The sequence below is a fragment of the Melampsora larici-populina genome, assembly GCF_000204055.1.
Source record: "Melampsora larici-populina 98AG31 unplaced genomic scaffold MELLAscaffold_104, whole genome shotgun sequence".
NCBI lineage: Eukaryota > Fungi > Basidiomycota > Pucciniomycetes > Pucciniales > Melampsoraceae > Melampsora > Melampsora laricis-populina.
This window is the reverse complement of record NW_006768868.1, coordinates 1-15,082: the sequence shown is the minus strand read 5'-3', so window position 1 is coordinate 15,082 and position 15,082 is coordinate 1. Positions and strand designations below refer to the sequence as shown.

Here is a 15,082-nt window from a genome sequence, read left to right as displayed (position 1 = left end):
ACAGTCAAGGGTGGCTTGGTGGAACTTGGCCGAACTGTACTTTCTCGACATCAACAGCGCAAATCGATCTTGGGAGTTTTCCCCATCCCTGAGCGACTGCCGGTCATTGCAGAGGAAGACGAAGAAGAATCACACCCAAGTGCGATTGTTATTGAAGACGACGAAGATCAAACTGAAGCTGAAGAAATGCCTTTACCTGATGAAGAAGACACTGATCACGATTCCGAATGCGAAGAGACCGCCTGTGCTCCTCCGGACTATGACGAAGCTGAAGAGGACCGGTGCGATCGGGAAGATGTGAATGACATCGCACCTGAAACCTCAACCACAAACGATTTCAAAAACAACACATCAAGGAAACATGCTCTCCGTCTCAATGCGTTAATGGCCCAGGTAATCACTGCTGTATCATGTCCGGATGATCAATAAATGCTAACTGCGTTTTATATTGGGTTTATCAGGCTAACTTTATCTCGCGCCGGGTTGCTAGATCAGCTCCTTGGCGCAGATATTTCACACGTGTTGCAAAAAGCATGAATCTCAAACTTTTACCCTTGACACCAGGTTACAATGCGACCCGTTGGAAAGCGGAATTCGATTCTCTTAACCGATTGGTACAGGCACGTAAGGTGGGTAGCGATTTTGACTTTATCCTTACTGATACATCTAATTAGACCAATTTGTAATGTCCCATTTATTAGGTTGTTAGCAAGTTGCTTGCGGACGACCTTGAGCGTGTCAGAGCAAAGTCACGTCGTATCAGGTTGTCTCAAAAGCCGCGCGGATACTTCCATGAAATCTTCTTCACTCCCGACGACTGGGATTCACTCGAGGAATTAACAAACAAGCTGTCTGTAAGTCCTGCTCATGTGATACGTGATGTGCACCTCCTGGAGTGATTTGCTAACTCAATTTTGAATAGCCTTTTCTACTGTTGACTAAAAGAATGGAAGGAAATGGACCTACAGGCTCAATGGTGATTCCCGAATTCTATGCACTCAAGCTGCATCTTGCGAATCGGGTAAAAGATCTTCAAGTTGGCGATGCACTGCTACCCATGATCATGTCAATGCAAGAGCGAGTGGAACGATATCTTCAAGAAGCTTTGGCTTGCGACACAACGGTCATGGCAAGTCTTTTAAACCCTTTCTTTCGCCTTCAGTTCTACGAGCAGGCATTTGGACCTCAGCACCCCCATACGATCCGCGCTGGTACACTCTTGCAGGAGAAGTTTGCACAGCGTCAGAAAACGATTGGCTCACCACAGACTGACGTACCAGCATCAACCTCTGACTCGAATTCAACTACCTCAGCGAAGACGAGCTCTGACGTCAATGTGTTTCAGCTTTTCAAAGCTCAAGAGCCTCAGGCACAGGTAGATGAAATGGCTGCTTACCTAAAGGGAACACATCCGATGTCGGCTAAGGATGATGCTAGGGAATGCAACGCCATATTACCATGGTGGAGTGTGCGTATTACTTTCTGGCTTGAATCATGAATCGCTTTTGCATTATCATCGTTAATCTTTTGTGAAAATCTTGGTAGGTCAATTGTGTTGTTTTTCCAGTGCTGGCATCTCTGGCAAAAGACTATCTAAGCCTCTCTGCCAGTTCGGCCATAGTCGAGCAGACATTCTCTGCCGCAGCAGACATTTGTTCATCAGATCGAGTTCGTTTGGTCCCACGTACGATTGAGCAAAACGTTGGTTCTTGTCTTTGGGCACGTCAAGGGGTACGCCTAGGTCACAAATACAAGGAGGTAAACGAGGCAATTGATGCATTTGGGGGTAGGCAAAAAGATACAAATAATTGAATACAGTAAAGTGGCTCTATTTACAACTGTGTAATGAATAAATAATCCCCACTCGTCATATCATATCTTGACTGCTCGTTGCCCGTTGCGACTAGTTGCAACGCGAGCAACGTCCGTTGTTAGCAACGCAACGCAACGCGTTCCATAGTTGCCCATTGCGTTGTCCTATATGGGGCCAAATTTTGACCGTTGCGCTGCTCAGCAACGACCCGTTGCGCGCAGTGCAGCGCAACGGCCCAACGTTGGTATCTATGATGACATTTTCAGGCTGTGGAACTTGATACCAATGATTGAAAGCCTTGGTGACCATTGCTGGAAGCTCCTTATCAGTGTTGATCCTAAGGTACGTGTAGGGTTCAAGTATGATCTCAAAGAAACAAAAGCAAATTGTTAAGCTGGAAGCTTTGATAAAAAAAGGTATGACCAACTATACCTTTTGGTCAGGTTCACTCCACTCAACAATAGTAGGGAGGTGTTTGTAAATGTCAATGTGTGCTTAGCAACCTGTCAATTGTGTGATAGCTAAACTTGTCATTTTGCTATATAAAATGCCTGGTACAGCAGAGGAAAAAAAATTACCTACAACTATAATTATATGATCAAGTTTCAGTGAATCACATTTGGATTCTGTTAAAATTGTTTAGCCTGGTAACTAGCTACCATATACAGTCAAACCCGCGCAGTTGCATAATCAGGGGGGAACATCCGGCCTATGCAATTTCACGGGTTATGCAAAGTGAGGTAAAATACAGGATAGGTTAAAATGCATAAAGTTATGCATATATGCGGAAATAGGCCAAATTACATAACATTATGCATTTTTGCAGGTTATGAGCTAGGCTATGAGACTTAGGGCTCAAGGTTTATGCCTAATTGTGTACTTTTTATCCTGTATTTTGAGTAAAAGCTATGCAATTGGGCTTGCAAGACCCGGTTTTTTGGGTTTTGACTTATGCATTATCATTTTTGACAAAATTATGCAATAAATCCAACTTTTAGCCCGCACCCAGTCGGGGGAAGTCCTGGCCTGTGCAAAAAGGCTGATTATGCAGTTGCGCGGGTATGCAGTTGCGCGGGTATGCAGTTGCGCGGGTATGCAATTGCGCGGGTTTGACTGTAGGTAATATAGTGCATCCTCTATGCAACAGCATTGAGATAGCTCATGAATGTCATAAAAGTTACTCTAATTTGGATAGAATAACCTCAACTTAACACAAGTCCAAATTCATTCCAGGGCTCTATTAACCTTGCACTCTTGGTGCCCGGGATAGGGACTTCTGACTAATCACATAATTTTGGTGATTGAGCAGGAATTCAAAAGGTCCGTTGAGGCATACAGTTGCCTAACTTTTGCAGTTTGGATGCTACATATTTTCTGAGGAGACTAAAATCTTCTGAACAATCAAATGCACAACTTTGGTCTTTGACCAAATGCGTTGGATCAGATAGCAGTCCTCTCACCATACAAGAGGATTGTGCTCTAGGAGGTTGTTTGTAAATTTTGTTTTGAAGATACAGTCACTGCCAGCAACCAAATTTCATATTCGAGACACCTCTTCTCTTCTTTGTGGATGCTGAGAGAATGTTAGAAGAATTCTGAATAAACAGATGTGATAGGAATTGCTTCAAGTATCTCCAGTTAAAATGGTCACATGGGTTGATTGAGTGAAAGTGATAGTATTTGGCATGGTGAAAAAGTCTCCACATCAAACTCAAACTTAAAGGGTCCTGCGCAACTACCAAGCACGGCCAATTAGTCCCAAGTCCCTCACCAGATACCCAAGCTTGCAAGGACGAAGTGTGTGACTGTGGGACTTAGTTAAGTTGTAGCGTAACTAAGGGAGCAGCATTAGAACCTCAGGAAATTCCCTTATAACCCATAGAGTTACTCAATGCCAACCTGCCTTGTAACACTATGCTGTGCTGCTGTCTTGGTGTTGCTTTTAAAACTATCTCAACAATTTCTTATATGCAATAATTTAGATGGTGGATGGGGTATTTGACATTCCAGCCCTTCTTAAGGAAATCTGATAAGGTCAGATCCACAGGTTTGAACATTAGCTGGGTTTAATAACAATCAGTGAGGGGTAAGTCTTGGCTTCAAGATCTTAAAGACCCCATTTCTGATGATTGACAGGCTGGTTCTGTCATCATCGGGGAGAATCCTGACCAAATTCAAGGTCAAAACACAGCAAGGTATAATTTTTTTACTTTAGTTTCAATGAAGACTGCACAACAAATCTTCTCAGTTGGATAGCCAGTCAGGCCCTGGGAAGTAGTCCGAGCCGCTCAATAAGATGAGATAAATCAGCATCACACTTTTCCTAATAGTGTCTCTTTCTTTATCTGTTTATTTCATTTCCTATCTTTTGATCTATTCCATTTCCTTGGAAGCCATCCTGAACAATCTCATTTATATGGACTGTTTTATGTTCAAACTGGTGTTGTTCTTTGACAAGTGATTTTCTTATTCGTGCTCTTGTAGGTTTGAAGCTAGAAATATTACCACGGCATAAACAAATACGTCTCATCACCACACAACAGGAGTCCATGAGATGTGGTAAAAATGCTTCAAATGAAGAATTCACAAACCAAGCCTTACAATACATATCGCCATGTCTTGGAAAGAGCCTTCAATGAGTTACTCATATCTATTATAGTCTCTTCAAATGGTCGATACTTCATATCCAAATCATTGATTGATTTAGAAGCATCATATAGATTTTGTTTTGCAGACTTTCCGCTACCTAGTTTGACAATATTTTCAGTATCAAGTCTCACATACCAACTCTCTCCCGTTGAATCTAAAAGTATCTCTCACCTGGTTCTCCTTTCGTAGAATTCGGCCAATCTTTCCCTTGGCCTTTTTCGTGAAGGATATCCAGTGCGTCTTGCCAAGTAAACGCCTCTACAAAAAAGACATAGGATGGGGTGTTGAGTTAGATAATAAACCAAAGCGTTGAAATTTTTTGATCCTCCACATGTCAAACAGAGTACATGATCAGGATCTAACCAACGTTTAGAAATAGCGTATCTATTTCCTCCGGCTTTCTCGATTACAAGTGCCTGGATGTGGGCGACTGCAAGATCACGCACGTCTACCTCGGACGAGAAGGGTTTCTACAATAGTCCGGTCATCAAACATTAGATGTTACATCTTCTTGTTCACCTGCCTATCTCATCAGAAGTAAAAACGAACAAACTTTTGCTGATTCGGCGTCACTAATTCCGACGAGGTAATTGTAAAATAATTTCACGCTTCCATTTATCGACTTCGAATCCTTGACCTGATGAATAACTGGACCCAAGCTTTTGATTTTCAAAAGAAAAAATCAGTCAATTCATGAAGAAATTCTTATATAGCCGTTAGAGGAATGTTCTACATACACGTAAGACGGACAAAGAGTGACTAGGTCAAAGGCTGGTTGGTTTTCCTTCATAAAGCTCCAGGCCGCCTTTTCGGCCGTCTGAATACAACGAATAAATTTGAGGGATATGATTCAGGAGTCAAGAGAGTGGACGACTTAGTTATTAAATTCAAACCAGACGACTCAACTACTTTGGAGCACCGGTAAATCTCTACAGGCGGAGAATCTTTTCCTTTGGCTTTTACGACTTCTGAGGAGTATTCATTCCATTCACTTTCATTGAAGACATGATTCAAATCATTTGTTGGATTCAAAACTGCCGCCAATGATGAGGTGATGACGATACGCTTGACAGATTTTCCATTAGGTCCATTAGCTGAATTCAATATCGATAAGGTTCCAATGACGGCAGGATTGATCACATATTTGTAAGGGTCGTCAGTCACCTGTGTTTTGTAGACGTTCAAGGTAAATGATATCATCCCATAGCTTCCCATACATTAAATCCCTTTGAACTTGGTGGAAAGTGCTTACATTCATGTGGCAGGGCGAAGCGATGTGGGCCACTGAATCAATGTCTTTGACAGCTTCATCAAAACCATTTGGCTTTTGGTAACGGAGATCAAGAATTTAGATGAGATGTGAAGTGATGTAGCATTAGATCAGAATCTTTAAATATCATCTATTAATCAGAATTGTGATCAAACCTTTTCGATATCCTCGATCACCACATATGACCATTTATTTCCGAATCTTTCAAAAATTTGCGAGAGATGATCTCCTTTCTCTTTTGATCTCACCGTTCCACGCACTTTGAAACCACCTTCAAGTAAGAATTGACATGTCCAACTAGCGATATATCCACTCCTATAGATTCGAAAGGGGGGAAAGAATCGAAATGGTGAGATTCTTGAAAAGTTCAATTTTCCTAATCAAAAAAGACATACGCGCCAGTTACTAAAACGTGAGATGCTGTGTGTTGACAGGGAGTAGAGTCAGCTTTCAATAAATCAGCCCATGTGCTAGTTCATTTGAGAGGATAGCCTGAATACGCTTACAAGGCTTGGTGGAAGGCATTTTTTAATCTCTGATTAGAAATCAAGGTCGAAACCAATGAAAATCACGACAAACTCTTCTGACCTGGATGGTTGAGCGTGAGCTTAATTCTGCTTAATTACACACAATACATACCGATAGGTGTGATGTCATTGTGAATATCATGCGCGAGAACTCAAATCTTTCAAGCGAGACGAGGTGTAATGCGTGAGTGAGTTTGAGTTTTCTAGATTTCTATCTCTCAAGTGTAACATGGATTACAACTTGATGTGATGTACCAAAGAAGGAGTTACCTTCCTAGTAGGTTCTTTGTAACCACAAATACATATTTTTTTCTCTCACAACTGCGTGCCACCCAACCAACCTGTGCATATATTGTTGAATACAAACTTGACAGAGACCAAAAAGTTGGTCATTGGCAATATCTGAACACTTTTGAGATTTGATACTATGAGAAATACCCAAACAGTTTTGGATAGCTGACAACAAGCCCATTTCAAAAGTGAGATCAGATCCTGAAGAACTCAAGAACTGGCCACGACCATGGCTTTGGAACAAATACCCGGTGCTTGTTGAGTCTTGCTGTGATGCACTATGTATATGATCAAAATCAAATCAACATCATGGTAGCTTTTATGAATTATTGATTGATCTGTTAGTCTTCATGACCTGATTTTTCCCACAGAAATATCAAGTTGTTTGGCCTTGACTCAAAGAATTTTGTTGATGACTGATATGATTCTACGTCTATAAAAATACGACTGTGATAGAGACCAAAGAGACTCGTTTGAATGAGTTTGAATTTGATGGGTTTGATATGATGTTCATGAAACAGTCAAATTTATGATCTTGAGAAATCCAATTAACTTGCAAATAAAGATGAAACAGACTAAAATGTTGGCTTGAGCCATGATAGCCCGAAAATGAAAAATGAAATCCAAACTATATTTTGATATTACCTATCCTTTGCTTTACTTCCATGCGCACCTCTCCTCAAAAATCCCCCAGGAATCCAATCAGTCCAACTTAAACTTTTGTTCCTTTTCTTATCCTTTTCGTTGTTTTCATTACAACTAACATTAAAACTTTCTTTGAACATATCTTCAATTCCAATTTCATCCCTATGATTAACAGGTGGTAAAAAGGTTTGAGGATGAAGTAAAACTGATTCATTAAAAGGTTTAGGTGTGTTGATAGGTTCCCAATCCATATTTCCAAATTCATTTTCTGATGTTTCTTCAATTTGATGAGATGTTCCAATTAACGGATTGGATAATGCAGTAGATTTACCAAAGATTGGTGTTTCGTGATTAGAGTTGTTCTGGTTTATATCAAGTTTAGGTTTATGATTTGCCGATATATTTTGGGAAGCGCTTAGTGAAAGGGTAGAGAACAGATCTTCGTCTGAGACTGGTTTAGGTATAGGTAGTTTTGGTCTCAGAGTAGATTGAACGTTGGATTTCTTGGTAGATGTCAACCTGATAGGAGAATCGATTCTAAGTGAATATAAACAGCTAACAAAAAGCTATGAGACGAATCAGATACGAGATGATCCCAAATGGAACGATAGATATCAACACTCACCATGGCCAAAGTGATGCTAATGATTCCAAAAGTTCGAGGATTCCTTAAAGAAACAAGATCCGGAACCCACAACCTCGATCTTCGAAGGTATGATAAAAAGGGCTCTTGAGTCAAAAGGAGAGAAAATAGTCGAAGTATGTAGGCAACTGCATTGAAGCACTGAAAATAGAAGAACCAAATCGAGAATGATGAGTTCATTGATTAGACAATTGGATATGCAAAAAACTTTTATCATACAAGATATGATAAACGTCCAATAATTTTCGTATGAATGCCTTGTGCCTTGTTTTTACGAACTTGTGACCAAGTGAAATCGAAAAAAGCCCAAAAGAATTCCAATATATGAAAGACGAGGACTTGAAAGCGATATTTCTCAAGAAGTGAAGGATAGCATATGGTATGAGTAGGACCTGATGTTGAGTGACTTGCTTGGTGTTCATGACTACAGAGGGAAGTCAATCCCAGCGTGAGTGGCGATGCATCTGTCAAATCAACAATGATCATGATATATTAGCAGAGATCAAATAGATTGAACGAACATCGATAAAAATCACCAACAAAATAAATTTACCAACACTCCAGATAAATGACTAAACATCCACAAAACCCCACGTAACCGCCAAACCCATTCCTGAAGAATCCAAAGTCTACTTCCCATACCCTTAATGAGAGGTCTCTGAAATGTAACACGATTAAAGGGAGAGATAATTTCTGGTCGAGTATCGGTGTTCAGATGATGAGTAGAGGGTAGTTGTGAAAGACGACGGGCTGAGCTGTGTAGTACGTATGCCTTGGATTTATAGTTCCTTTTTTGAATGATAGCTGAAACTTTTGGTGAACATTCGGAGCATAGAACTGGATAACGAGCTTCTAATGACTCTTTGTATTGTGGAAGCGCATCTAAAAGTCGTCGCATCTCCTAAATCGAAAAGAAAGTTTGGTATTAAAATTCAGATTCGTTACAACGCATGTAAAAAATATTATCAACGTACGGAACTGGTTCCTGCTTTACTACTCCCACTTAGATGATCATCTTCAGTTTCATTTGGAAGATAATTGGCTAACAAATTCATTTGTAGAGCTTGGTTTGCAGTGCAGGTTCGACAGAATGGTGTTTCAGATTCAAGGTTTTGTTCAGAACGAGTAAGATGATCACCAGGTGTAGTTAAAAAGTGAGAAGTTTGAGCTTTCCGTTGAGGTGATAGGTTCGACTGAGAATTATTCATTTTTTGTAGGATCTTCTAATTTGAGGTTTGATGATCGTTGACTTAGTTTCGTAATACTGTTGAAGAACGAAACTTAGCTCTAGGAAGCAAGCTAGATCCAAGTTTCTACAAGTTTTCGAGTTATTGATGATATGATGTATGGTCGACTTGGTGTTTTTGATGTCTGAGAATTGGTCTCTTGACGCGCTATAAAGGTCACAATAGCTTTCACAGCGAGTTCCTCTGGATCAGATAAATGATGCATCATCAGCTTTCTTTTGCCGTTTATCAAGACTACTGATGAAGAATAGTGGTGAAGAAACTTACCTGTCAGTCTGTCTTGTAGAAAGAAGCACGGTGCACCTTCAAAATTGCTGAGCGTGAAACGGGGTACGCGCGGGTGTTTCCAAAGATATCGACCAGTAGCACCCGGGGGTCGGTGGCAAGGCGCGGGTCTCGAGTATGCACTCATCCGGCCGTGGTCCGGAGGCTGAGACCATGCCCGGGGCCAGCATAGTTAAAAGCCGGGTCGACCCAGTCCGGCAGCCCAGCTGGGGGCTGTGACCCGGCCCCGGTCCCGCCCGGCCGACTCTGCTCGACGACTTTCACAAAGCTGACGGTACGCGCCCCGGGGCATTCACATGCAGCTCAATAACGGTTAATTGCGGCCCCGTGGGCGCCTCGGGCAGCTCGGGCACCGACGGGGCCGGGTTGCCAACCCTTTTTTCGCCCAAAAAATGCCTTCACGCTACTCTCCGAGCGGCCCTGGTTGGCCCTGAGCAGTTCTCAGACGCCATCGGGCTCGCTCAGGGCTTCATTTGGCCCCGGGGCCGGCCCTGAACTCACAGGGTCGGGTCACAGCCCTAGCCCAGCTTGAAGAGACATGAGGTTGACAACAAATGGCCTTGAATCCTTGTAGTTGGCACGGAGTATTAACATAATGGAATTGGTGTAAGGCGAGTGACACCTAGGCAAGGAGAAGGCGTGAGCCTCATCTCGGAAGAGGTGCAACAGAAATGGCAGACGACATCCCCCCCAACGGAGGGATTCGTGCCAAGTGCTGCGACAGCTCTATCACGAGCTCAGACCGAGTTTTCTTTTCTGATCTATTGTAATTCTTTTGTTGTCCCAAACCAAAAATCCCAAAAAGTTGTTTCACTATACTTACAAAAAATATTGTTATTATTTTCTTCGTATCCATCTCAAGCAAGCCTATTAGTCCAACCTCTATATTGTTTCAGTCTAATTCAAGAAATCTCCTATCTTCTGCTCAATCTTTGTTGTTTTTTCGTTTTACCGCCCACCACCCTCTGTCAGACAGGGGTTAAGTTTCAGGCCGCTGCTATCAATTTCTCTTTCTTCTATCAGAAGTGGGGAGCCCTCCGGTGGAGCGGCTCAGCGCCTAGCATGGCCACCCTCAGTGCTTCCCTGATCCGTCCATCCGCTTGCTGCAATCCAGGCCCCAGGGCCAGCCTTTCCGAGTAACTCCCTCACACCATCCAATGCCAACAGAGCCACACCTATTCCTTGATTTTTACTCGCTGTTGGTAACTTGTTATTAACCTAGTGGAATGGGAAAGTTGGTAACATTACATTACATGTGGTTCTGGGAACTGACGGGTCGGTTCTTATACACCAGGGGGTAAGTGACATATTCCAAAACTAGGATTAATAGCGTTACGGACACGTTACAACATTTCAATTGTTTTGGAACGTGTCCAGGAGGTGTCCAGGTTTTACGGAACAAAAACGCTGCCATCATGTAGCAGTCACCAAAAAGCAGGCTGTATTCAAGAGTGCTGGACCCATTGATGGACAGCTCAGCCGAGCAAAGACTGACAAGGTCAAACACATTGCATCACAACCAGATGGTTGCACTTGGGTCAAGGTATTGTCTCATCCAAGTCTTGACCAACCTTCATGCCATCTTTGACTACAATTTTTGGTCATTTTGAACCCACAAAAACCGGTGAAAATGACTGATTGTCACACGGTTCTCCTCATTTTGTTACCGGAACCGCTTGGTCTTGGTTCTCGCAACAAGATCCCTGGACATGTGTCCAGAACCATCCGAGGCCAAGGAAGTTTACCCCCTGGTGTATCTTCTCTCAAATTACAGATATGACATCATTCAATTTATTCTCTCTTTACCAACTCCCATCGTGTTTACTTTTGTCAAAGATTGTCTTCGAACTCAAGAATCATTATCTAGCTTGTTTAAAACTCATCGTATATTAGTTCAAATCAAATTTTTGATCCCTCCTTCCCACCCTTTAAGCAAGATGTGTTAGAGTTATGTTTTGTTCCTTTACATTTAAAAAGTTTGTTGTGTTTAAAAAAACCCAGTTATTGTATTTCTTTATTTGTTATTTTGGTAGTGGTTTCTTTTGTGGTTTACGTTGTGGTGTTTGTGGTTATGTTAGTATTTGGTTATGTTTCTTTGTTTGTTTATGTCTTTATTATCGTGGACGGTTATTTTTCATTTAAGAAAGCCGCTAGCCACCCCGTAGGACGTGTTCAGTTTATGTCAGCAATTTTATACCCTGGGCTTAGGCCTTGGGCTTTGCACCAAATACTTTCCTTTGGTATTTTAATACCAAGCTAGTAGTAAGTTTTAACGATCCCATTTCATATATGTACAGGTGTTCCTAAGAAGCTTGTTGCTTCCAAAATTGAAGATAAAAAGTTGAAGGCATTGAAACCTAAATTATTAGGGGATAGAACTTTGAAATTGTATGTAGAGTTCCAGGATTTTATCAACGGGAATGATTTCACTAAAACATAGCCTAACAAAGCCCTCACTTCATGGCTGCTTCCGCGCTCTTGCAGAGGGGCTTACGACTAATTGTGAGAACCTGGCACAGAGACTCCATCAATGCTGGAACAGCTCCACTCAAAAGTGCGGGAGCGGAGCGGGTGTGGAGCGCTTTTTTTGGTGCTCTGCGCACCGCGCATTGAAGCAGAGCCTCCGCCCCGCTCCAGGATACCTGGAATTCCTAGAGCGGAGCAATCGCTCCGCTCACCGCCCTGATCCGGCACTCCCCGCTCTTTAGTGCGGAGCAGAAACCCTGTACCCAGGGGCAAGGGTACAGGCTTGTAAGGTGGCTTCCCTCTTCAATTCAAGCTCATCTCATTCATCCTTTCGAACACCAACACCAAAAGATTGCGGTGCATCAATAAACCGGTTAAAACTAATCTACATCCAGATTTGATTTCACATTCTAATTGTTGGGATAGTCCTGTGTGACTTTCAAATCAAGTATGTAAAAGTCCTGAAAGACTAACCCGAGATACATAGTTTCTAGATGTGTGCTCAACAAACATGTGACATCATGTGAAAACTGTTATGTAAAAGTTTCACTATATAGTCCTACTGGAGCAGCCCAGGAAAGGTGTTCCTTCTTCACCTTTCCTTTGTCTATTTCTCTGACTGCTCCAGGTAGGACCTTTCTCTTTCTTTTTGTTTTCTCTGTTTTTGTCCGTGAAATTTACAAAACTTTCCTTTGTCTATTTCTCTGACTTCTCCAGAGCTCAAGACTAATAAGTTGAGTAATCCAATCAAATTGATTTCAATTAATTTTCTGCAAATTAAACTGATTAAATGATGACTCCTCAAATTCAATTCTTGATCTAGAATCAATTCTCTGATTAACTTAGAAAAATGTTGTTTCTACAATTGGCCAGGAACAATAACAGACCTTAGTATATGCAATTGTGGTGATCTGTTGCCAAGTTTAGCGTTTCAGATAATCTGTCACATCTCACCTCGCCTGACAAAGGTCGATCTCAGCTTGGATCGCATCGAGGAAGAAGAACATAGTGCTCCTCCTTCTTTGTATCTTCCATCTTTGACTCACCTGACACTTAATAGTGGGAACGCAAACGTACTGGCCAGCTTCCGAGAGTGTAAATCTTTATGCTATCTTGAGTGGACCTACTGGACAATAGAGTATTGTAGATCAGTAAATAGGCTGCTGTTTGAAGGCACATGGCCTCATCTCAAAAAACTGTGTCTTTGTGGTTTTCTGGGGCCCGATATTGACCCTTTCAATCCAGAAGTTGAGCATCAAATACAGTTATTGGAAAATCATTGTGAACAAGTCAATATCAAAACCACCATATACCGGTATTTTGATGAGTATGATTTTGATGTGGTGAGTGGGTTTGGTTTTCATTTACCATGTCGTGATCCTTTCTGATTCGAAATTCACTCTATTTTATATTTACCTAGCCTGATTCTTCTTCTGATACTTGAGTTCCCTTTTTGTGTATGTACCATCAAGCCTGAGTCAATGAGAACCTGCATGAACTTTACAATATTACTTTTATCTTCTACACCGCCGGGCGATTGTAACATGAACAATACGTATCCTCACCGCCCCCTTATTAGGGCATGTAGCAACCACATCAGAATAACTCTGCATACTGGAACGTGGCAGCTGATGTTGTCTTCACATTTCTTGCCATGTAGTGGTAGGGTAGCAGCTCACATATTCACAGGGTGAAGAGAGCTCACATGGTCAGCATGTGAGTCAACTCACCCAGCCAGTACGTATGCCATTTTACATGCCAATCCTGTGAAGAAGCTCACATACCATGAGTCTGAACAAGGCCATGCTGTCAACATGTAGGTCAGCTCATGTATCAGTACTTCAACCTAGGTTCCATTCTCACCATGTAGGATAGCTCACACAGCTACCACACTGTGTCCATCGGGTGAGCGCTGGGCCAACCAGGCCAACCCACCTTGACAAGCAATGAGAAAACAACATACTCAGCTTGGGCTTCAATTCACTTTTTTGACAGAGGCGATTGATTTCCAAGTTATCAGATCCCAAACAGGCCTACATTTAATACTGATTGAGGAAAACAAAAGATGGACAATTGAAGCATAGTTTACAAAAAAATGAAAGTTGAAAGTTGATGATAATTGATGATGAAATATATCACAGACTACATAATGAGAGGAAGAGTGGTTGGTACAAGAGGATGACCACAAAAAGACAAAACAAAGTATCTAGATCCTGAGCTCAATGATTAATATAAAGAAGTATCAAAAGTGTAGAGAGATACCATAGAAGATGGAAAACCTCTCTCACATGATGATACATTGGTAACTGTGATTGAACAAAGCTAGACGATTGTATGATGAACAGCGCAAGAAAGAAACTGAGGAAGATGATGATTGATCCGGGACTAAATATGATACTGATGGTGATAGCACTCAGAAGTCAAAATCAAAAGAACAAGTGAATTGCGGATTGGAAGTGGATGGTGGGTTGAAGACGCAGTGACCAGAGGTAACCAGAGATAACCAGCAACTTGTTGTTATTCAAGAAAGGGACTTTAAAATTAAAAAGATGACATCACAAGTCCTAGCCTAAGACCGGTGACCACTGCTGGACTCCTAGGAGTGACATTGTGCGTAAGAAAAAGAATAGAAAATGTCAACCGCAAGATGATTCTTGCTGTACAAGAACCCTCTAAGCGTCAAAATACAAAAATAAAACATACACATCTCTCATGCTCTAGTTTCAAGAGTACAACGACCTAATGTGGAAAGAACATAATAAATTAAAAGATATTAAAAGTTGTAAACCAAGACTTTAATCATAAATTATCTGATCTAGACTCTTTTCTAGTTATCAAGGAAGGATGCCACTATTTGGCGACCACTTTTTCTGACCCGAAGCCCTGTCCCTTTTTGGTACATACCCGCTTATTTTTCGCAAACCCGGACCAGCTCACGCCAAATTTGGCCGCAGCCGCAGCCAATCCGGGCTCCAAATAGATAACATATTTCATTTGGCAGAACAGGGCTCCGCATTGATGGAAACCGGGCTGTACACCACCTCCAATACCCAATCAAACCGGGCTTTGACTTCATCTGAAATCAACCTTGGTCCATTCCTCCGTTCCTCCAGTCCAGGAGGTGCATTCTCCTCTTATCTGCCCTGTCCAATCGATCACTTCGCACACTGACCATCCAACATGACTCGACTAAAGATGGTAAGTGTCCTCGCCTCTTTCTTACATCAATCCATCCTTTCTATTTCT

General features: G+C 41.8%; 3 protein-coding genes across 3 annotated transcripts in view; 1 reads left to right on the top strand and 2 right to left on the bottom strand.

Annotated features, from left to right (window-relative positions):
- The window catches only part of MELLADRAFT_113973 (uncharacterized protein), a gene marked incomplete at both ends in the record, with an annotated part of 2,469 nt that extends 971 nt beyond the window's left edge, over positions 1-1,498 (top strand). Inside the window, 3 exons of the mRNA XM_007418766.1 lie at positions 5-393; positions 462-629; positions 1,163-1,498. Of these exons, the coding sequence (XP_007418828.1) occupies positions 5-393; positions 462-629; positions 1,163-1,498 (893 nt within the window). The remainder of the gene's footprint in view (positions 1-4; positions 394-461; positions 630-1,162) is intronic.
- A 2,656-nt stretch (positions 1,499-4,154) lies between these two features.
- On the bottom strand, positions 4,155-6,257 carry MELLADRAFT_113972 (uncharacterized protein; the record flags this gene model as incomplete). The annotated part of the gene is made up of 11 exons (XM_007418756.1): positions 4,155-4,305; positions 4,415-4,559; positions 4,634-4,718; positions 4,765-4,932; positions 5,016-5,121; positions 5,200-5,279; positions 5,372-5,626; positions 5,715-5,786; positions 5,888-6,047; positions 6,128-6,152; positions 6,239-6,257. 11 exons carry the CDS (start codon positions 6,255-6,257, stop codon positions 4,155-4,157), a joined length of 1,266 nt encoding a protein of 421 aa, XP_007418818.1.
- Positions 6,258-7,191: 934 nt separating this feature from the next.
- MELLADRAFT_113971 (uncharacterized protein) lies at positions 7,192-9,046 on the bottom strand (the record flags this gene model as incomplete). Its single annotated transcript, XM_007418755.1, has 4 exons — positions 7,192-7,761; positions 7,821-7,979; positions 8,392-8,739; positions 8,813-9,046. 4 exons carry the CDS (start codon positions 9,044-9,046, stop codon positions 7,192-7,194), a joined length of 1,311 nt encoding a protein of 436 aa, XP_007418817.1.
- Between the last annotated feature and the right edge of the window lie 6,036 nt (positions 9,047-15,082).